Source organism: Parasteatoda tepidariorum, chromosome 9, assembly GCF_043381705.1.
Source record: "Parasteatoda tepidariorum isolate YZ-2023 chromosome 9, CAS_Ptep_4.0, whole genome shotgun sequence".
In the NCBI taxonomy this organism is placed as follows: domain Eukaryota; kingdom Metazoa; phylum Arthropoda; class Arachnida; order Araneae; family Theridiidae; genus Parasteatoda; species Parasteatoda tepidariorum.
In genome coordinates, this window is record NC_092212.1 from 32,961,914 (window position 1) to 32,987,116 (window position 25,203).

At 29.2% G+C, this 25,203-nt stretch overlaps 1 protein-coding gene across 1 annotated transcript; it reads right to left on the bottom strand.

Moving 5' to 3' along the window:
* Positions 1-203: 203 nt before the first annotated feature.
* On the bottom strand, positions 204-25,203 carry LOC107441358 (protein odd-skipped-related 2). Its single transcript, XM_016054586.4, has 3 exons — positions 25,021-25,203; positions 5,078-5,857; positions 204-1,418 (listed from the first exon to the last, which is right to left on the bottom strand). The coding sequence occupies exons 2-3, from the start codon at positions 5,752-5,754 to the stop codon at positions 965-967; spliced, it is 1,131 nt and encodes a 376-aa protein (XP_015910072.1). The 5' UTR covers positions 5,755-5,857; positions 25,021-25,203; the 3' UTR covers positions 204-964.

Here is a 25,203-nt window from a genome sequence, read left to right on the forward strand (position 1 = left end):
TTTATTTGTACCATTGATTAGTCATCCAGTTTATTTTTTGAACTAATAATGAGTGTTATTGCTTTTTTCGTGGAACTAATGAGGAGTTTCTTAGTTTGCACTTGGAACCATTAATGAATTTTAAACTTTAATTGTAGAATTAACCATGAGTTATCCAGTTTGTTTTTAGAACAATTGCATAAAATAATTGTCGATGAGGATGGTACAATATAAAACAATATTTATTGCATTATAAACAAATATTTATAATTTACATAAAAATTAAATTTGAAAACAAAGAACTCTTTGCATACTTTCCTTTGATAACATTCACACTTTTAAGTACAATTTCAAGCTCAAAAAACAACAGAAAAGAAAAACATTTTCAAATTAATAAATGAGCTAGTAAACCTTTTTTATATTGAGCAAAGTTATACAATTTTCAACGTAAATTTATATACATTTCACATTTTCTCTCAAATCAAAATTTAATCACAGATAGCCAAGCACATTATTAACACATTTGGGAAAAAAATATTTAAAGTTCTTGAAATTTTTATTTTTATATTGCAGGAAACATTACATTTTTCTTGATAACAAATATAAAACAACTTTTTGTTAGTTTTTTTACTTTAAAAAAAAAAAGATTTTTAGAAATATAATTCAAATATGATATTTATTTCTTTAATTTAAATTAAATCAAAAAAGCAAACATAAGTAATTGCTAACAATTAGATTTTGAGAATTCCTAAAATAAAATGTTTCTTAGACATAATTTATATTATCATTATTTAATTCATATTCTCTTACAATCCTACAACCTTTATGTGCAAATGTAAAACAGTTAATATTTTTATTGCAGATATGTTTACATTTTTTAAGACTATAAATATGAAATATCTTCTGTTTAATATTAATAAAATTTATTGCAAATGGGTATATTTATTAACTTATTAAGAAAATAAATAAATTGATGTTCCTCTTTTTAATTTTCAACGTCTACTATTTCATTTTCATGACATAACGATGAGTCACTATCATCATCATCAAAACCAGGGTCTTGATCTCCACTCTCCAATCCAGAATCGCAAATGCTAGCAGGAGATGTAGGAGCGCCATCTATTGGAGAAGAAGTGAATGAAGAACCATTATTGTTCTCGCAACCGCCACTAGAGGCGTGGGTGAGAGTATGTCTCCTAAGGTCACAGTTTCTACGGAATTCTTTTCCACAAGATGAACAGTTGTAAGGTTTAATGTCTGTATGAGTCAAGAGATGAGTTTTTAAATTACTTCGCTGGTTAAAGGTTCTTCCACAAGTTGCACATTTGTGAGGCGAGTCTTCCATGTGCAAAATTCTGTGCACAGCAAGTGTTCTGGATTGGCAGAAGCCTTTACCGCAATCAGTGCACTTGAACGGTTTTTCTTTAGAATGAATGTACCTGTAAATAAAATACAATTATTTTTTAATTTATAAGGAGTAAATAAAAAAGGAAAATTCAAAAGAAGAAAATTTAATTTATAATGAAAATTACTGATTTAAAAATATCACCTGACTAATAATTTTATATTAAACGGATAACACAATAGTCACCATTTACAATATTTCTTTTGTAAAGGGAAAAGAAATATCATTGCGTATTTTCGTTAATGATTATCAACAGAACTTTTTTATTAAAAATATACTGCTGAAACTTAGGAAATTAGTCAATAAAGTTTGATTTACTAAAAAACTAAAACAACTTTAGATTAAACGTGTTTGTCAAGTGAATAAATATATTTTTAAGAAATATAAGTTTAGTTAAAAATATTTTACGAAATTGGGTGCAATTTATATCATTAAATAATTTTAATAAAATTTCTGTTCTCTTTTAAAGACAATTTTTAAAAAAAAATTAAATTATAATATTGTTAAATTTTAGTAATAATTTTCACATTATTTATTAAAATAAAATATATTTTCAAATTCACAAAATTCCATATTATTAGATAAAAAATAAATCTGGACTTGCAGTTAAATTTAATTTGCTACAATTTATAATTAAATATAGGTAGTTATAGGGGAACTACAATTTATAATACTATCTGATGAATCAGTTAAAATTAATTTATGTACCAAAATTTTGTTCTCTACTAATACTTATTTTCAAAAAAATAATTATAAATAACTTAAAAGTTGATACATAAATTAAATAAATAAATGAGAATACAATTGTTTTATACATATGAATTTAGCAATCTACCAGATACATCGTTGGAATTTTTTTAAATTTAGTTATTTAAAAAATGTAAATTCTGGTATTTAGAATTTAATAGGTCTTAATTTCCTTTCTAATCGTTACATTCATTTATTAATTTAAATAGAATTACAGAAATTAAATAATATTTATAAAATGAATAAACAGTTTGTGTCAAGTTATTTTTCAAAAAAAAATCAAGATGTTTCGAATTAAATTTTCATAACTAAATCAACAAATTTTTATTACTTCACATATCAATATCTTTTGAAATATAAAATACAAATTATACGGTCATTCCTATCAGTACGGTATTAGGAAGCATTTTCTCATATAATTTTAAAAATATAATATTGCAATTGGCAAATTTAGGAAGTAAATAATTACTGGAACTCAAGCTTAGATAGTTGGAAAATATTATTGATTGAAGGTTATATTAAAATTAGTTTTAATCGTGTTGCTAAAAATGATTTTGTTTAAAAAAATAAATAAAGGAAACGAATCTGCATTTTAACTATTCTATAAACTAGCTGACGTATAGTATTAAAATTGAATCCTCAAATCAAAAAGTAAATAAATGAATAAATTAAAATTAAAAAAAAACACAATTTTATTTTTTTAATTATTGAGAAAAAGTTTTAAAAAATTGTTTAGTTATGAAGTATTACTATTTAAAGAAGAGAAGCTTTTATTTTTGATCTTCATCCACACACGCAAAGATATTTTCTATATTATAATATTTTATTGTGCTGCCATCTACACTGTGGTAGTAAACTTAATCGTCATTGAACTCCAAATCACGATAACAATAATGATAATATAAATAAATCCAATAAAACCATACTTAATGTTGCTAGGGATCAAAATTTCAAATGAAATTTAATCTTATTATGAAAAATGTTTAAAAAATTAAGAAAAGGAAATTAAATACATGAAAGTTTTCAATACATTTTCAAATAAGAATATGCAATTTTCTCAAAATTGATGGTAAAGTAGTGATACATGCTGCCATCTATATTTCAAACAAGTCCTATTAGCACTTAGCTTTTTTTGTATTTGTTTTCTCAGTGATTTTTTTAAAGTTTTCCTTTATAGTTCCTATATTACGTAAAATAATATTTCATAGTGCTGCCATCTACGGTAGTGGCAGTAAACTTAATAATTGCCATTAAGCTCCAAAATAATAATGTAGAAAATATGTATAATTAAATCTAATAAAACCAAACTTACTAATGTAAATTATCAAACCTTTAAATAAAACGGAATCTTATTATGGTTAACAAAATTAAGAAAACGAAATGTTTATAAGATGTTGTAAATGTGTTTTAAGAAAATTTAATAAAGCGATCTCTAATAAGAATATGTTACTTTTTCAAAATTTTAAGTGAAGTAGTGGTACATGCTGCCATCTATAATTCAGAAAAACTTTGATTTATCACACATTTTTAAAAAGTTTGTATGTTTTTTTTTAAAAAAAGTTTTCCATTAACTACTAAAAATATCCTAAGAAATGTGATGCAATTGCAAATAATTTTGTTTGTTTTGTGTCAGTTAATATTGAGTTCAATCATGTAAGATGATACGAAAACTTTTATACGTTTAGTTTGCATATGAGTTTCTTAAAATACAATATTTTGGATTATGATTTTATTTTGATTTTTTTATATTTAATAAATTAAATAAATATGACTCGTATTTTGCATGTGTGAAATAATGAATAAAATTTTTTGCATAGAAAATATTTTCTGGATTCTATTTAATAGGATTAAAATATTTTTGGTAATTTATACATATAGAGATTAAAAAATTATACAGAGAAATTTATGTGTAGAACGATTAAAAATGATTATTGAGAATTAAAAAACAAAAGAAATTTTTTTTTTTTTTTTTTTTTTTTTTTTTTTTTTTTACTGCCGCAAAAATTAGTACTTTAATGTATTAAAGCAAAATAAGAAAATATTTTCAAGTAATAAAAATTATCATGAAACAAGGAATTTCCTATATTTATTTTATTTTTTGATTTTATTAATTTTTTTTCCAATAAAAATTCAGATGAACATTAATTTATTTTTTCATGAAAATAATTTGTTTAAATCATTGATTTTAATGAGAAATTATAAAATCATAATTCAAACTTTGTGCGAAGGTTTTTTCGCACGTAGAGATTTACTAAGAGGGAAGTAGTATCCTAACGTAATTATCTTTTCATTGCATTATTTACTTTATTTCATATATTGTAATGAATTTATAAGCGAATTCGGTGATGGATAGTATTTTAGAACGGGTTAGTTATTTTAATTTGCGTTATTGCAGTTGCTATACGTAAAAAAAGAAAAGAAAGTAGGATCTTGCATTGTATAATATCTGTTCAAATTTCCAATATTCCAATATTCGCGTATTATAAATTTAACGCAAACTCGGGAATTGATAGTAATTTTACGCAAATTCATTACCTCATTAAAAAAAATGTAAAAAGCAAGTGTTCTNAAAAAAAAAACCCAACTACCTCGCATTATATGTTTTTCAAATAAATTTCTAATAAAACAATGCGATAAAAATTCAATCATATTCGTTAGAGTTATTTCCTATTTAATTTTTTTTTAATCGCAATTTTTGAACTAATTTGGTGATTGATAGTAATCAAACAGGAATTTGTTTATTTAAATTCCTGTGATTGAGAATTTCAATACTATAAAGGAACAAACAAGCTTGCATTTAAAAATATCCATATTGTAAATAGAATTAACAAAGTAAAGTGAAAAAAAATGTTTTTTTTTATTGAAGGTTCGGATAACATGCACTACATAATACCTTTCGAAAATTTAGGAGTATTAGAGCAATGACATGTACATTTCTTTACTTACCTATGATCTCGCAAATGATCTTGTCTTCTGAAAGATTTATGACATATATCACAAGTATATGGTCTTTCGTCTGTATGAGTTCTTTCATGAATTAGAAGGTTATAAGACTTCGTGAACCTTCGCTGACAGAATTTGCAAATAAATTCCTTCCTGGGCCTGGTTGATCCATTTGTGGTTGATGACGCTGTTCTAGAGTTTGTGTACCTAGGTACTATTCCATATGGGCACCAAGGTGTGACTATAGAACTAAAGGGATCTTCTACTGGACTTACAATGGAATTAGGAAAAGGTGTTTCAACAGTTGTTGCTGATTCAGCAAGTTTGGAAAAATCAAATCTTGCCTTTAAGCGGTTATTTACAGTTAAGGTGGGCTCCAAAGTATGAGGTATGTTAGTATTGCGAAGTAGTGGAGACTGGGGGAAGTACATGGCAGTATCTGCACTAGAGTATGTAGGGGTGTATTGTTCACGGTATGTTGGTAGGTGGCATACTGGCTGTGCAACAGGCATTACAGGTATTTGTCCTTTGTTAAAAGTTGCTGGGTAGTAAGAGGGTACTAGTTCTGCTGGAGGAAAACTAAGGGTAGGTTGAGGGTGTGATGGAATCATATGTCCCAAGGTAATTGGAGGTGTGTGGTAGAGCATGTTTGACCATTTGTCAATTGAGGATGGATGCATAAGGCTTTAGTTCAGAATTTTATGACGACTTAACATTTGATGATTTTGAAGAGAGAAACGTTTAAGCTATAGTTTCAATTAATTCATTCAAATCATCTAAAACCTGCAAAGAAATAAAAGAAAACCTATAAATCACACATAAATTTTTTTTTTATTGAATAAGTTAGTATTGTTCACAAAATATGTAACTTTTGGGGCATACCTGTGTATGAAAAGTGATATAAATGATGCCCCATAACCAAAATAAAGAATAACTAAATCTTATCGACTTTATAGATAGTTTTTGTTTACTAATTCTGTTAAATTACGTTAGTTTTTATGATTTTAGATACATATAAACTTTTCAAATCTTAAAAACTATGTGAGGTATTTCTGCAGAACACAGCATGAACTACCTAATTTAGAACGCTGTGAATTCTTTTGGTTTCCTTGGTAATCATTATTTAGCACATTTGTGCCTAGCATCCTTTTAATAAGGTAGTTATTTTTCCAAAAAGAAAATATAGAGGTTAGCAGCACAAATGTTCCATTGTTAATATTTATTTTTCAGAAACAAGTGAGTTATTTCTACCATAATATGTAAATAATATGGATATTTATATTTGAGTCTGAAATCTCAGCATAAGATTTTTTTAAAGCTGAAATGGTAGGTAACAGAATAAAATATCGACTTGCTTTAAACAAATATGTTATGTACCACCACTTTTTCTGCACAGATATTTCTCACTTGTGACAGGGCATTAATGGGTTAGTACTAAGTTATATTCATGTAAGTACAGTATAAATGAATTTTTGCAATGTCGTCCCCAATTTTATAATTCATAAAAGTTTCCAAATTGTAAATCTTTTACGAAAAAAAGACCGTCTTGACCGCTGATCTAAGTTACATTAATGCCAACGTTAGTTAGCACTTTTTTAATTTAAATAGAAGCAGATGGTTTTATCCAATGTCGTTATAGTTTTATGAATAATTTAACATTAAGTTTTATTAAAAAAAGTGGTAGCTAAAATTTTTTAAGTTTATTATTTCTTAAAACAGTTTTCTTAGTGGATTTCGCATTTTCATTTTTTATTCCTCCCGCATGCATTGCAGAATAAGATAAACAAGACTAGACATTTGGAAGTAACGAGTTGAGAATAAAGGAGGGGATTTAAATTGTCTTTAGATACTGATTCTCGTTGGCTGGTAAGACAAATTTTTCTGTTTTGTTTAGTCTAGCTGGGCTCCTGATTACAAAAATGGCCCTTTTCCCTTTCATCCTGTAATGAGAAACTAAGGAAAAACACTAGGCAGATTACATTAAATGCAGCAATTAAATGGCCCATGTTACAGTGGAGAAAAAACAGATATTATTTATTTGCAAAAAAAAAAAAAAAAAAAACTTATAGTGTAGTCACAAATTTATTAAATGATTGAAATACGTTTTCTTATAAACCAATTTTTGAAGTTAAGGCCCATGAGAACTTAGCAAATAATGCAATTCAAAGATTTAATTTCCAATGCAATATATTTACGTTAAGTTCAATGAAACCAAATCCAAGTCCATAGGACTAGTAGCTTAGATGCAATTAAAGTTTTGTGCATAAAAAGTAAAGGTTCATACTTAGACCAATTTATGATTCTGAGATTATTATATAGGCAAGTTCCGGTATCTTTGTTTACGCTGAATCCAATCCAATTAAATTAAAATTAAGTTGATTGAGAGTGATTTATTCCGAAGTTACAAGTGCTTATGCGTAAAACGGTATTAGGCAATAATTATAAATTTTATACACAAAATTCTCATTGTTTCTGAACAACTATCAGTTTTATCGACTCCGTTTTAATTTTCTTAAACGTATAAAAGTAAATAAGCCGATTTGACGATTTAAGTACAGGGCATGGAGTACCTAACTCGAAGGGCTATCTGCTCCTTCATTTAAATTGGATATTATAAAATGAGGGAAGAGGGGGGGGGGGAGTGAGAAGCTTACGTATCATAAATTTGCTATATAATTGTAAAAATCTCGCTGAGATACTGAAAAAACACTAAATTCATGTGTTTGAAAGTTTAAACTGGGATAAAGGAAAATACCATTTACAATATTTACATATATAGATCGAGAGTTGATGAAAATGAACGAGCATCTCGAAACCCTGCATCACTCCCTCCCGTCCCTCCGAAGAGCTTCTGTGGTGCAGAGTGATACAGTTCATCTTGATGAGTTGAGTAAATTAATCAGGGCTGCCAGCTTTCTACGCAGGGACGGATCAAGATAAATTCAGGCCCACCAAATTTTTCGGGCCCCTTACAAAGCAATTTAAAACTAAATTACTGAAGAGTAGTCCTAAAATAATAAAAAAGAATTTATTCAACTGCATGATTCAAAAGAAACATTCTAAGAAATTTTGAAAGCAGACAATTGAAGATTATTTTTCTAAGATAAAGTTTACGTATCTATAAATTCAAGGCAAATATGAAACAACAAAACAATGCTAAATCAAAATAAAAATAGTTTGGAGACCACAAACATTTGAAATCAGTGATTTTTGCAAATAGTCACTGATTTGCTGAATTATTTTTTTTATTTAGTACTTAACGCGTTCACGCCGGGTATTGCGCCTGAAAGCGGGACGGAAAAGAGAAAATACTGGTAGAAGAACTATTTCAATATTAGATAATATTCGGGAGGAGTTAATCTATTCTCAACAGTAACAATTCACTGTCAGGAAATTGATCACGGCGGAGAAGCAATTCAATATAAAAATTGCATCCGTTAAAAACAATTGGTAGTTATGGATTTTTATTATTCCAGGAGAAAAACTAAAAAATGAAATTTATTTGTTACCAGTTTTTACTCCGGTGTGCCTCCCGATGAGACAATCTAGCGTGACCCACCGGTGGGTCACCCCGGCGTGAACGTGTTAAACCAACACAAAGCTAGCCAACCTTTCATTAGACTTTTTTCCAATTTCTGAGGCCCCTTTAGAAATTGGGAGCCCTTGCCCCATGCCTATTGTGCCTACGCGATAATCAGGCTACGTTTCTAAGATTTTCGAGAAAATTTCTTCCAGTGGTAGTTAAGTTTATGTTTCATTGTTTTTTTATTTGCTGCATAAATTCGATTTAAAGCTATTTTCCACATCTTTATATGTAAATAATTTAAAAGTTTCATACAAGATGATACGTAATTCCGATCGATTCATAGGTGATAAGGCTTTTAAAATGTTGGCGAAATTACCGAAATTTCGTAACCAATTTTTTTAGCAGTTTACCGGCCGATAAAATACTTTTCAAAAAGCTTTGCTTAAGAAAAACGCCCCATTTGTCTAAAAATATAGGTCAGACATGAAAACAGTAATAAAACTGTCACTCGCGAATTTTGTGACTCGAGAGAGGTTTGTATTTAGAATAAGAACAGGCGAGCGAGATTTTAGAGCAGAATGATTTCTGATGTGAGTTAAAAATTGCAATTTGTACGTAGGAAGCTTAAAACCTTTAACCCATTAAGGCCAACTTTCCCATGAACTTTTTTCAGAAAGATAAAGACTAGTAACTCAATTATGTCATTCACGATTTTTTTTTTGAAGAAATAAAGACATATGAGCTCATTGAAATCCATGATCATTATGCATAAATATTTCACCACTTTTTTCATAAAGTACTTCTTACGTCAAACCGAAATGTAACAACGCAGCAGTTGTCTTAACTGTTTAACTGCCGGACTCTAATTTTGCGCTGACGCAAAAAGTGCCCTAATGAAAAACGTGGTAGCAAATTTGCTATTGAAGGAGATTGCAAAAAACGGCAGTATAATGTGAAATGTAGGTCATAATGGCAGATACCATTGCATAATCAAAGAGATAATTAATATATAAAAGTGAATAGAGCTTCTTCCTCTCTTTACATAAATAGTTGCCTGTAGCATCACTACCTTACAAGATTGATTAAGATCCGGACTCTTCAAATAATACAGCCCAAAACACAGTTTAGTGATTTTTAAATTGAAGCAAATGTATAAAGTCTGCTAGCAAATCGCGCCCAATTTCTAGTTCTATTCAAAGTTTTAAAAAAAATTAAAGCTGTCAGCTTTCGTTCACTATCACTGGAGGAATTATTTGGCATGAGTCTCAAATGTTGAAGGTTAGGGTTAAGACAACCAAAACATTTAAATCTTAGCTTTAAAGTTAAAATAGGAATATGATACAGTGTTTCTATATTTTTTTGTTGTTTCTCAAGTTTGTGTGTTCATTACAAGGTAAGGCTCATAAGTCTTTCAATTTGGTATCAAAAGTTACCAAGATTACAAGGATATTTAACTATTTTTTTAAACTTAATTTAAAGTTAAATTTATTTATATTAAAAATTGTAAGAATATTTCCCTTAAATGAATCTACTTGGTTTAGCTCAAAGTAAGGGAATCAAGTAAATAAGTTTGTTTTAAACTAGAAGTCGAATCATATATTAAATTAAAACTGATTTAAATTTATTTAATCTCAGTTACATTAATGCGAACGTTAGTTAGCACTTCTTTAATTAAGTCAAAGCGGAGGGAATTCTTCCTAATTCGTTATAGCTTTATGAATAGTTTTATATTAAATTTTATAAAAAAAAGTGGTAGCTAAATATTTTTAAGTTTATTACTTTATTATTTCTTTACACAGTTTTCTTAGTGGATTTCGCATTTTCACTTTTTATTCTTCCCGCATACATTGCAGAATCAGATAAACAAGAGCAGACATTTGGTAGCAACGAGTTGGGAATAAAAGAGGGGATTTAAATTTTATTTTATTTTATTTTATGACCGCCGTTGAACAGTCGACCCAATTTTTGGGTTTACGACTACAAATGTTCAACGCCGTAGCCCTGTAATTTTGAACCAATCCAGAAGACAAGGAAACTCCTGGATCGGTACCCCCAGAGGTATTGAAGGGGGGGATTTGAATTGTTTTTAGATACTGATTCTCGTTGGCTGGTAAGACAAATTTTTCTGTTCTGTTTAGTCTAGCTGGACTCCTAAGGTCAAAAATGGCCTCTTTCCCATTCATCCTGTATTGAGAACCTAAGGAAAAACACTAAACAGATTACATGAAATGCAGCAATTAAACGGCCCATATTACGGTGGAGAAAAAACAGATATTATTTATTTAAAAAAAAAACTTTTAGCGTTGGTCACAAATTTATTAAATGATTGAAATACGTTTTCTTATTAACCAATTTTTTAAAGTTTTTAAGGCCCATGAGAACTTAGCAAATATTGCAATTCAAAGATTTAATTTCCAATGCAATATATTTACGTTAAGTTGAATGAAACCAAATGCAAGTCAATAGGACTAGTAGCTTATATGCAATTAAAGTTTTGTGCATAATAAGTAAAGGTTTATACTTAGACCAATTTATGATTCTGAGATTATTATCTAAGCAAGTTCCGGTGTCTTTGTTTACACTGAATCCAATCCAATTAAATTAAAATGAAGTTGATTGAGCGTGATTTATTCCGAAGTTACAAGTGCTTATGCGTAAAACGGTACTAGGAAATAATTATAAACTTTACACACAAAATTCTCATTGTTTCTAAAGAACTAGCAGTGTTATCGACTCCGTTTTAATTTTCTTAAACGTATAAAAGTACGTAAGCCGATTTGACGATTTAAACATAGGGCACGGAGTACCTTACTCGAAGGGCTATCTGCTCCTTCATTTAAATTGGATATTATAAAATGAGGGAGGAGGGGGGGGAAGCATACGTATCATAAATTTGCTATATAATTGTAAAAATCACGATGAGATACTGAAAAAACACTAAATTGATATGTTTAAAAGTTTAAACTGGGATTGAGTAAAATATCATTTACAATATTTACATATATACAATTGATCGAGAGTTGATGAAAAGGAACGAGTATCTCGAATCTCTGCATCACTCCTTCCCCTCCCCCCGAAGAGCTTCTAGGGTGCGGAGTGATACAGTTCATCTTCATGAGTTGAGTAAATTGCGCAAGGCTGCCAGCTTTTTACGCAGGGACCGATCAAGACAAATTCAGGCTCAAGGCCCACCAAATTTTTCGGGCCCCTTGCAAAGTAATTTAAAACTAAATTACTGAAGAGTAGTCCTAAAATAATAAGAAAGAATCTATTCAACTGCATGATTCAAAAGAAAACATTCTAAAAAGAAACATAGATAAAACTGTCACTCGCGAATTTTGTGACTCGAAAGCGGTTTGTATTTAGATTAAGCGCAGGCGAGCGAGATTTTAGAGCAGAATAACTTTCGATGTAAGTTAAAAATTGAAATTTGTACGTAGGAAATTTAAAACCTTTAACCCATTAAGGTCAACTTTCCCTTGAACTTTTTTCAGAAAGATAAAGACTAGTAACTCAATTATGTCATTCTCGATTTTTTTTGTTGAAGAAATAAAGACATATGAGCTCATTAAAATCCATGATCATTATGCATAAATATTTCACCACTTTTTTCATAAAGTACTTCTTACGTCAAACCGAAATGTAACAACGCAGCAGTTGTCTTAACTGTTTACCTGCCGGACTCTAATTTTGCGATGACGCAAAAAGTGCCTTAAGCCTTTCGCGCCGACTGTCACAAATACGTGACAGCATGAAACTGTATCAATCAGGGTAAAAAGATAAAACTGGTAATCAAAGTAATTCTTTAGCAGTTTATTGGTGGGCGGAGTTATAATTGTTTGATTTATTTAATTCACCATTACTTTGTTCAAAATAAAACTATTTAGTTATACTTTGAATTAACATTGATTATATATATGATTAAACTAACAATAATTCAAGTAAAAGCAAAGTAAGTCTGTCAAATTAGCAACGACTACATTTAAGTTACCGTTTTTTATTTAATTACGACTTGATTCTGATTTTGTACGAATGCTTTTCTGAATCACCCGTCCCCAAAGGGTTAAAGTAGTTCAAGTTGAGTATTAATATTTAAAAAAATTAAATTAAAAGGATTTTGCCTACCACTACATATAAATAATTGAACCAAATATATAAATTCAGCAAAATAATGCGCACAATTTTTTAGTTCTGTTCTATTTAAAGCTTTTTTTAAAAAAATTAAAGATGTCAGCTTTCGCTCACTATCATCGGAGGAATTATTTTACATGAGTCTCAAATATTGGAGGTTAGGATTAAGACTACCAAAACATTTAAATCTTAGCATTAAAGTTATAATAGGAATATGCTACAGTGCTTCTATATTTTTTTGTTGCTACACAGGTTTGTGTGTTCATTACAAGGTAAGCCTCATAAGTCTTTGTCAAGTTGGTATCACAAGTTACCAAGATTACAAGGATATTATAAAAATTCATTTAGGGCGACGGTGGAACTGGAACCCAAACTTTGCATCGCACTTAGTAGACGGCAAGAATAATTGAAACACGTTATGATACATTGCGGGTTTTGAGGTAAATCTAAAAATTTTTACCTTGTAATGTATATTGATGGTCAAGGAAATAAAAGTTTTTCTAAATATAGATGAATCTGGCAATTATTTTCACGATATATCTTTGTTTCTAGTCAACAAAGCATTCCCTTTATAGACCATTGAATTTCGTCAGTTTTGGGGATTTAAAATTTTAGGAAGAGCGCAAACATATCACTTTAACGTCTCCAAAGATTGCAAATAATAAATGTTGTTATTTATATTTTGAAATATATTTAACTATGACTTTTTAATGTAAAACTAAATTTATTTATATTAAAAATTGTAAGAATATTTCCCTTAAATCAATCTACTTTGTTTAGCACAAGGTAAGCGAATCAATTAAACAAGTTTGTTTTAAACTAGAAGTCAAATCATTAATTAAAAATTTAATAAATGCTGATTTAAATTTATTCAATCTGAGTTACATTAATGCCAACGTTAGTTAGCACTTTTTCTATTTAAGCAACTGCGGATTATATATATAAATTAAATTTACTTTATGAATACTTTAATATTAAATTTTATAAAAAAAAGTGGTATCTAAAATTTTTTAATTTTATTATTTCTTAAAACAGTTTTCTTAGTGGATTTCGCATTTTCATTTTTTATTCTTCCCGTATGCATAGCACAATAAGATAAACAGGACTAGACGTTTGGAAGCTACGAGTTGAGAATAAAAGAAGGGATTTAAATTGTTTTTAGATACTGATTCTCGTTGGCTGGTAAGACAAATTTTTCTGTTCTGATTAGTCTAGCTGGGCTCCTGAGGCCAAAAATGGCCCTTTTCCCATTCATCCTGAAATGAGAACCTAAGGAAAAACACTAGACAGATTACATGAAATGCAGCAATTAAATGGCCCATGTTACGGTGGAGAAAAAACAGATATTATTTATTTGAAAAAAAAAAAAACTTTTAGTGTTGGTCACAATTTTATTAAATGATTTAAATACGTTTTCTTATTAACCAATTTTTAAAGTTCTTAAGGCCCATGAGCACTTAGCAAACATTGCAATTCAAAGATTTAATTTCCAATGCAATATATTTACGTTAAGTTGAATTAAACCAAATCCAAGTTAATAGGACTAGTAGCTTAGATGCAATTAAAGTTTTGTGCATAAAAAGTAAAGGTTTATACTAAGACCAATTTATGATTCTGAGATTATTATATAGGCAAGTTCCGGTGTCTTTGTTTACGCTGAATCCAATCTAATTAAATTAAAATTAATTTGATTGAGGGTGATTTATTTCGAAATTACAAGTGCTTATGCGTAAAACGGTACTAGGCAATAATTATAAATTTTATACACAAAATTCTAATTGTTTCTAAATAACTATCAGTTTTATCGACTCCGTTTTAATTTTCTTAAACGTATAAAAGTACATAAGCCGATTTGACGATTTAAACATAGGGCACGGAGTACCTAACTCGAACTGTTCATCATTTACATTGGATAAGAGCCGGGATAGCCTGGTCGGTAGGGTGCTGGGCCATGCCCGAGAGTTCGTGGGTTCGACCGAAGACTCCACGTGTAGTAAAGTGACTGATGCACGTTAAATCTGTCGAGTCGCAAAAATTCTCCATGTTCCCATAACCAATCAAAATCTCTGGGGGCACTGGATTGGAGATCGATCGTACTCTGATTCAGGTCAAAATTACGAGCTGTGGATGAATGAATGGATGTATGAATGGGTCCACCCTGTAAACGGGTGCGACGTATAGTGTGGCAGAAGTCGAATACTTGGCCATAGATGGCGTTACTGGAAACAACCGCACCCCCTCTGCCTAAACAGACCTACGCCAACAACAACAACATTTAAATTGGATATTATAAAATGAGGGAAGGGGGGGGGGTGAGAAGCTTACGTATCATAAATTTGCTATATAATTGTAAAAATCACGCTGAGGTACTGAAAAAACACTAAATTGATATGTTTGAAAGCTTAAACTAGGATAAAGGAAAATACCATTTACAATATTTACATATGTACTCGAGAGTTGATGAAAATGAACGAGCATCTCGAATCCCTGCATCACTCCTTCCCCTCCCCCCGATGAGCTTCTACGTTGGGAGTGATACAGTTCAACTTGAAGAGTTAAGTAAATTAAGCAGGGCGGCCAGCTTTCTACGCAAGGACCGATCAAAACAAATTCAGACCCATGGCCCGCCAAATTTTTCGGGCCCCTTACAAAGTAATTTAAAACTAAATTACTGAAGAGCAGCCCTAAAATAATAAAAAAGAATCTATTCAACTGCATGATTCAAAAGAAAACATTCTAAGAAATTTTGAAAGCAGACAATAAAAGATTATTTTTCTAAGGTAAAGCATACGTATCTATAAATTCAAGGCAAATATGAAACAACAAAACAATGTTATGTATATCAAAATAAATATAGTTTGGAGGCCACAAACATTTGAAATCAGTGATTTTTGCAAAAAGTCACTGATTAGCTCAATTATTTTTTTATTTAGAACTTAAACCAGCACAAAACTAACACAACTTTCATTAGACTTTTTTCTAATTTTTGAGGCCCCTCTTTAGAAATTGTGAGCCCTTGCTCCATTCCTAGGCGATAATCAGGCTATGTTTCTAAGATTTTCGAGAAAATTTCTTCCAGTGGTAGCTAAGTTTATGTTTCATTGTATTTTTATTTGCTACGTAAATTCGATTCAAAGCTATTTTCCACATCTTTATATGTAAATAATTTAAAAGTTTCATATAAGACGATACGTAATTCCGATCGATTCATAGGTGATGAGGATTTTAAAATGTTGGCGAAATTACTGAAATTTCGTAACCTATGCTTTTTAGCAGTTTACAGGTCGATAAAATATTTTTCAAAAAGCTTTGCGCAAGAAAAACGCCTCACTTGTCTAAAAATATAGGTCAGACGTGAAAACAGTTATAAAACAGGCAAACTGTCACTCACAAATTTTGTGATTCAAGAGCGGTTTGTATTTAGATTCAGAACAGGCAAGCGAGATTTTAGAGCAGAATAACTTCTGATGTAAGTTAAAAATTGCAATTTGTACGTATGAAACTTAACACATTGTTGACCGGTCACCAGTTAAAACTCGTGTTTTCATGGCCAAACGTTGGTGACCGGTCTCGTTAGCAGTGATCTCGTGGTGACTATTTTAAAAAGTGGGCGTAATTTTCCTTTTTAAGTTTTACTATTTAATTCTCTACCAATTTATTATAACTTTACGAAACCACATATATTTTCAAAACTTGTCATAATAAGACGAACTAACTATATTGATAAATTAAACAAATTCTTAGATATATATTTGTTACCACTTACTCAGTTGTTACCCTTTTTTTAAATCGCTCTTTCGTAAACTGACATAACCTTCATAGTGGTTCGATCGGACTATCTATGCACAGACTACCTAAATAACCGTGCACGTTAAATCTGTCGGGGTCACAGCGTCCTCTAAGTCAACGCCTCCTTTAACTGAAAGCCCCCACACGGTTTTTTGTAGGTAGTCCGATCAGACCACTGTGAAGGATATTCACTTACCGAACGAGTCATTTAATACAGAATCTAGTTAAAATAAGAAAGTGGTATTAAATATATGACTAAAAATTTATTTTATTTATGAATATTATTGGTTTGCCTTATTCACTTGTCAACCACTACAGATTCAATTCTCAAATATATAAGATAAATTTCTCTCAATTACTTTCGTAAAAGGTTTTGGGTTCATGCGCACAACTGGTCCACTTTTTAAGCAGTCTGCGCGGACTACCTACAAAAGACCGTGTGGAGGCTTCTTGATGTAGGAGGTGATGTCTAAGTTCCCATATCAAATCAATACCTTTGGATTAGGTTTAAAATTACAAGGCTACAGAGTTGAACATAGATAGACGTAAACATGGGTGAAAGCGAGACGGAAAAGAGGAAAGGCTGGTAGTAAAACCATTTCAGTTATAGCTAGTTTTGGGGAGGAGTTTACTTATTCTTTTTTTAAATTTTTCAACAATATCTACTTTATCTTNCAAAATCATTTAAAAATTAAATTTATAAAAGAAAAAATAGTATATATTTACTACCACTTTAAATATGAAAATAAAATCTTCGGGAAAATCCGGAAGAGGTGGCAGGTATGTATTTAGATTCAGAACAGGTAAGCGAGATTTTAGAGCAGATTAACTTCTTATGTAAGTCAAAAATTGCAAATTGTACGTATGAAACTTAACACATTGTTGACCGGTCACCAGTTAACTCGTGTTTTCATGGCCAAACGTTGGTGACCGGTCTCGTTAGCAGTGATCTCGTGGTGACTATTTTAAAAAGTGGGCGTAATTTTCCTTTTTAAGTTTTACTATTTAATTCTCTACCAATTTATATTAACTTTACGAAACCACATATTTTTTAAAACTAGACATAATAAGACGAACTAATTATATTCATAAATTAAACAAATTCTTAGACATATATTTGTTACCACTTACTCAGTTGTTACCCAATTTTCTTTTAAATCGCTCTTTCGTAAACTGACATAACCTTCATAGTGGTCCGATCGGACTATCTATGCACAGACTACCTAACTAACCGTGCAAGTTAAATCTGTCGGGGTCACAACGTCCTCTAAGTTCCCATATCAAGTCAATACCTTTGGATTAGGTTTAAAATTACAAGGCTACAGAGTTGAACATAGATAGACGTAAATTCAAATTTGGGTCGGCTGTTATAAAATAAAAATAGAGCCTCTAATATCGGATAATATGAAAACGTAAAATCATTGAAACCCATAAAATGTTTTTCTTTATTCCGCTTGGGTGACTTATTGTGCGGATTCCGTGAAGATGGTGATAATTCAATATCATTATTCATTTTCCTTAAAATAAATATTATTATTTTATTTATTTTATTTCAATTATTTATTTTTTTGTTGACGATGAGCAAGCTTTCGTAGACTAAGAAATAGTCTTTATGTTAATAGAAGACTTATTGCATGGATTTTGAATGTTGGAGATAATTCAGTTTTAGAATTTTCTTTGAAAATGAATAATAAATAAGCCTTATTATTATTTTTCTTTTTTTGATTAACGATAAGCCGAATTTCGCAAGCACATGATTCTAGTAATGGTAAATTTTGAGAGGTTACGTGCTAATTTTTTATTTTTATTATTATATTCTCTATCTTTTTATTTGTGATTTAATGCTTTAATAAACTATCTGTTCTGTCTTTTAAATTAATATAGCAGTTAAAGTCTAAAGGAGAACTTCATTTTTTCATTTCATTACATAATTTTCATTTATGTAATAAATCATGCAAACTTTTTACTGTAAAACTCTAGTGATGGCTAATAATTTGTTATGATGACAGTTATCTTAACATATTTATGAAACTTGAACTTATGCAGTTAATATCAAAGAAATATAATAATAGTGTTATAGATTAAAACATAGAGAAATGGTAGGCAGAATTCTATGATATCTGGGGCAAAATTTTCAAAGTAGCTGCTTTAGTTTAAACTATTTTTACACAAAGCATGCCATTTTTTCGGAAGATTTTAATTTTTTATTTAAGTTATAATATATATTGCTACATTGAAACTAGTTTCAAATTTTAACAAATTTAAACTAATTTTTAACTACCACTACATTTAAGTAGTTCAAACATGCTTATAGCAGGCTTTTTAAGTATTCAATAGTGTAGTTAAGTGTTTGCTTATTGTGCATTAGCCTTTCACTTTCACTATCACTAGCATACCTGCCAACTTTTACGCATTTGGCGTAAAATATATTTTGTATATTTAAAGTGGTAGAAAATGTATGCTTTATATATATTCTTTGCGTTTATAAACTTAATTTATAATCTTTTTGAGCACCACTATTTTTAAAAAAAATGAAGCATATATATTAATCTGTAATAGCGTCATGGTAGACAACCTAACCGTTAACCATATACCGTGTGTGTTTTTGCTTGAAATTGTAATTAAAATTCCATTTTACTACCACTGGGAAAACATCCTCGAAAGAATTAAAAGTTGGCAGATATGCACTTACAAAAGCAAAGCGTCAAATTTAGCAGGTCTACTCAAAGTAAATGTACTACTGCATGGGCATACATTTTCTGATTAATTTATATTTTTGGTAATTCCGACAAAGTTGTTTCTTTGAAAATTAGAATAAAACCGAAATAGTTTTGCTATCACTTTTTAAAATTTTGTATACTTTAAAAAATTACATTTCAATATTTAACGGCTTTAAAAACGTAATTTTACGTACCTTTTATACAATGTGTTAAATTATTAGAAAGGCTGTCACAAGTGAGTAAAAATGTTAGAAATGGTAGAAACTCAATCGATCGTTTATTATTTAATTCTTCAATCGTAATTATCACTATGAGTTACTATGCAAATTATTCATATTTAAAGCGAAAATAATTTTTATCTATACTTTTGAAAGTGAATACTTTCAAAAGCTCACTAAGAAAAAAATTTGCTAGAAAAAGTTTATTATTTTAATCTCGTTTTATAGGTTTTTGCTATCTATTCAACATCACTATCATACATATTTAGTAGCTTAAGGTATTCATGAATTAGACATTTAAATATATGTTTAAGAAAGAGTAAATTAAAATTTTAAAAAGGAACATTGATGCCTAGAAGTTTATAATTATTACCTTTATGGAATTGTAATTTAAAATTGTATATATTTGGAAATGAGAAAATCAAGTTTTATGTAATCGAAAATCAGTTTTCTATAACCACTTCTATAATAGAAATATGTAATATAAAATATATTTTTGAAAATAGAAAATAAAAAAGTTTTTTTCAGTTTTAAAGTTTTTTTTTTAAATATAAAATTTTTATAAAACTATTAAATAGCCTTTTTTTAATAACTTGTGATTTGTTTAATACATTAATGTGAGTTCATGATTTCTATGATTTTGTATGCATTTTGTCATCATATTATAAGTAAAATAGTTAATCTAAACAGGTAATACTTGCTATTACTATACTAAAAATTTGACGCGTATTGGAATTAATCATCTTCGCTAATAGGCAATAAACTAAAACATTCCTGGGAATTTGAAAATATTATTGAATAAACATTCCTGGGAATTTGGTTGAATAATTTTGAATAATTATGGTCGTCATCTATCTGAGAGCGCTATGGTTGAACAATTTTGAAAGGGTTTAAAAATTACAAAATTAAATAAAATTTTAAATTTAAAATTAAACTACAAAAATAAATTAAAATTTTCACTTGTTTTCAGATTTGTTATTGCAACAAATTGTTAAGGCCATTGAATATTGGAATTTTTCACCGTTGTCAAAAATCGTTTTTTATTCTTCAAACAAAATGTGGATTATAAATGACGATTTCAAATTTGTTTGTGATTGTTTTTTAAAGTAAGAAAATTCTTCCTTCACTCTTTTTATTATATGATCGTAAAAATTTAAACTTAATCGAATATCGCCTAACACAAACGCGTTATGATTTGTACTAAAATAAAATACTTTGTAACATCAGTAGCTCATGAAGATAAAAAGGGTTGTATCAAATCATGTAACCACGATTAGAATTGTCATGAAATTTTTTTTTGACACGAATAGCTTTCTTTTCGATGTTGGAAAAGTATTGAATGTTGATGCAGATTGTTTCTTATACTTCTGAACAACTTCCAACTATTATCGTCTTTTTTTATAATAATTTTCTTTAAAAATTCGTGTGGCACAGAAAAAAATGACAATTATAAAAAGTTAATTTTAAAATTGAATAGCACTTGAAAACTGCATTAGATAGCTGCCATTTGCTTAAATGATTTGATTGTTAAGATCCTTTAAAATGTATTTTATTAAGTTAAGAATAAAGTTGAATTTAATGCTTTTTTAAGACTTTAAATGTAAGTAAAATTTTTTGGGGAAAATCCGTAAGAGATGATAACTATCACTTAAGCCTTAGCAGAGCTGATATCAGGCAGTGCATTTGACGCATATACACGTCGGACAAAATCTCTATTACGATGTGCATGACGTGTATTATCGTCTTGTTAAATAATAAAAAATATACAATTGTCTATCAAAACTCGAAATTTTAATGAAATACAATATGAATATTATTTTGTGTCATACTTCTTTTATATTGACAATAAAATTGTTACGTGTTTTACATTGCGTTGCCCAATACCGTAAGCTGCGATTGAACGACGAGCGTTGATTGATGTAAATAATTACGTTGTTTACGCAAATCTGCGTATAACCATTAGCATAACGATTACGCATAAACAATTAGTAGGGCGAATACTTTGCTATGCGAGACAGAGTCCTATACATTCTTGAATTCAATAAAGAATTCTATCACAAAGCTTGCTTTTGTAGTATCTACAGAAAGGTGGAAGATTAGATCGAAAATAAACAAAAAACTGGTAGAAAACCACTTTATTTGTTTTCTTCAGACCTTAAATGGCACGTGCCAAGTTAGGCCTGGACATTACTTTATAAATGATAACAAAATTGAACGAACAAAACTGCGACTGATTCAAATGGTAATAAATTGTGTATATTTTACAAAGTTGGATTAAATTGTAAAAAAATTTAGTTACTTCGTTTCTTTAAAAGTATACATCTACCGAACTTATGGGCCTTAGGTTTAGAAGTTTGAATCATTGATTTCCATGGTAGATAAAGCATTTCTTCTTAACTTTAAATATCTGATTATAGTATTAAAATATAAATGAAGCTAAATTTTTAAACCACTACGGATTTTTCTGGTTATTTCATTTTCATGTTTAAAATGGTAATAAAATTCATAAATTTAATTTTAATTTTAAATTTAATCTAAAACGATTGTGATTACCGCGTCACATAGATAAATACATTATTTGTATAAATGGAAGTTATTCTAAGGATAACAGAAACAGGCGACTAAAAATGGGAAAAGTGGTGAAAGTATGCAACTTTCTTCGGACTGCGGATAAATATTTTCGAGTGGTTGTCTCCAATGTATGTTTTTTGGTTTAGTAAATTCAACTTATATGGTTTTTGCTCCCCTCTACTTCAAAAATAATTCAAAGGCATAAGAGATACGTCACTTTGTGTTGTAGTTAAGCCCTGTTAATTTGAAATGTAAGTCATAATGTTAGATACTAATGTATAATTAAAGAGATATTAGATTAAAAAAAATGAGTTGAGTTTCTACTATTTTTCAGATTCATAGTCGTCTGTGGCATCCCTGTAACCATAGCAGGACTGCCAACAACTACGCTTCTTGCAAAATATATTACTGAGTTGTTGACAACGGAACAATAAATCTTTCAGAATTTTGGTTAAATTTGCCATCATTTTAATAGCCTTGCCAGAGATGCCAACTGCTCCGCACACGCCGAAATAATAAAAAAAAAAAAACGGCAAATAACTACAACGTAAATTTTGCAAATATCTGACTATTTTTGCTTGCCTTTTAACAGGTATTGCATGACATAAGTACTTTACAGTGGTGAATTATATAAGACTAAGAATTATTTAGAAATAGTGGTGGATAAAAATCTACTATATTGAATTTATTAGACCAAGAATCACAATTGATAAACTACCACTTTAAAATATATATTTGCTGTTTGGAGCAAGTTGTTATCTCTGCGAGAAAAGGGTATCAAACTGCCGTTTTATATGAACTTTCGAATCATATCCATGTGTGGTGTGAAAAATAACAGTATATCAAATTTACAAGTTACAAAACAAAGAATTATACATTAAAGCATAAACTCAGGTACAAGTGGAAGAAAAGTTTTCCACAAAGCGTAGGCATACTCATTTTAAAGATACAATCATTATTATTACAGAGTTGGTTTTCGGTCAATTTGATTTTAAAACATATATGATTAGTCAACTTTGAACTCCTTTTTTTGAGAAAATTTCTTCGAATGATTTCTTCTTAAATTTTTTCTAATGTTAAAATTTGATTGAAAGTTTTTGTCTTTCACCACTACATGTAAATGATTCGAAAGTTTATGAGAAAATTCCTTTTGTACCACATTGAGGATTTCCAAATTTTAGAAAATTTGCTAAGAATTCTGAAAACTCTAGTTCTTAATTGGTTTTCACTCTATAATATGCGTCGCAGAAAGTGTAGCAGCATCCCGGTATTTATAGAATATTTTATACCTAAGTTAGGTAATGAACAGTGTTTCAGTACTTAAAATGATATTCATTAATATATTAGCTAGTAAAAAAATAATTGTAGCATTCAATAATTCATAGGTGATAATATCTCCAATTATTAGTAATTGATTAGAGAGTTGGATTGTTAAATAATTTTAAATTGGAATCAATTGAATAGATTAAATATAAGAGATTTTAATAGATTGCTGAAGGAATTTCAATTAAATCTTTTAATTATATATTAACTACTATGTCTTTGATTACAGTATTTACATATTTACTAAAGAGCGAAAGTCAACAAAATAAAAAAGTAGTAAGATAATTATGATTTTTTTCCCTTCATTACATTAGGGTGAAATGAGATATTTTCAATATCGGGGTATGTTAAAATTTATGTCATCTTGTTAAATTCTAAAATTAAGTAAATATAACAGTTTCAATAAAGTATGAGATAAAATGTAACTACTCTTTAAACTATAAAACATTGGTTATCTGCTACGAATTCTTTATGGAATGCGGCGACCACTGTATGAGTTACAGTGATCGAACGGTCCTTCAAAAATCGGTTTGATATACCAATAAAAAAGTTACAAATTTTCATTATTAATTGTTATTATTATTATTATTTCACTTCAAAATTAGAAATCTGAGTTTGTGATCAAATATATTTATTTGGAAATATTAAGTGCATACTTGCCAACTTTTACGCTTTTCAAAAAAAAGTTTTCCTTGTGGTAAGGAAAAGCTAATTAAATAAAGATTGTATGCTGGTGTTTGTTAATGTTTAGCCAACACGTACTGCCGTTGAGAAATAATTTTAGTGGTAGTGACATTAGCATTTTGGTGTATTAATTGTTTTTAGTTTACAACAACGAATCAATAATTTTAAAAAATATGAAGAAAAGATCTATTTGTTGGCCAATTTTGCTTATAGATATCTTAGTAGTTTTATCTTTGGAAAGTTCTTCCAAACTTAATTGTTGTTTTGAAACAACTTTGAAAAATCCCTTTTAACAACTATACAAGTTGGATTGTCCGCAACTCTCTACAACAGGCTTATTATGTATATATGTTTAAATTATTTAAATATAGTGGTCGTCAAAATCATTTTTAACCACATTTATCTAATTATCTAAAAAAGAATGAAATGTAATTATATAAATTTTACCACCATATTATAAATATAAAATCTTCCTAAAAAGCCGAAGTGTAATGGGAATACAAAGGTATTAAAAATTACCTAATTTTCATAATTTTGCTCCCACTTTTCAATTCTGTAAAAAAAAAAATCCCTTACGAACGCTTGAGGTAAGTGTCTTTTTGTACCTTCCAATCCTATTAAAATTAACATAGTGGTAGTAAGATTTGATATTTTTCTCCTATTTTTAGATGAAGCGAGATATTTTAATTATTGTAGCATGTTAATATATTAAGTAATTATTGTTATTTTTAAAAATGCATATGGAGTTATTTTCAAAATTTAATTGAAAGTTATAAATTAAATTAAAATTTGTGTTAATTTAAAACGAAATTAAATTTTTTTTTACAGGAAGTTGCAACCACCAGTTAAGTATATCTTGTAGTGGTATTTTATTTGCCCTTTTAAATGTTCATATCTAAAACAAGATTATTAATTAAAAATATTGAATTAAAAAATAACAAATAAAATTATTTCAATCTAGACCAAATATAAAGCAAAAGATACCTTTTGAATTCTCACGGCAACTGTTCGCTTTTGATGCGGGACTGAGAACGGTACGTCGCCGCTCAACTTCCAAACTGAGCTCCGTCGACGCGTGTTGAGCAACCCCTTGATCGACTCGTTGTATTTGCCCGTAACTCACGCTGCTTGTTCTGCGGCTTCTGTTTAAGGCGGCCCGAACGCCTA

What these genes read in the sequence shown, in the direction of transcription:
- LOC107441358 (XM_016054586.4), bottom strand. Translation starts at nt 5,754, where the DNA reads ATGCATCCATCCTCAATTGACAAATGGTCAAACATGCTCTACCACACA. An exon ending in GATCATTTGCGAGATCATAG is followed by an intron (nt 1,419 to 5,077) that starts GTAAGTAAAGAA and finishes TTTTATTTACAG; the next exon opens with GTACATTCATTCTAAAGAAA.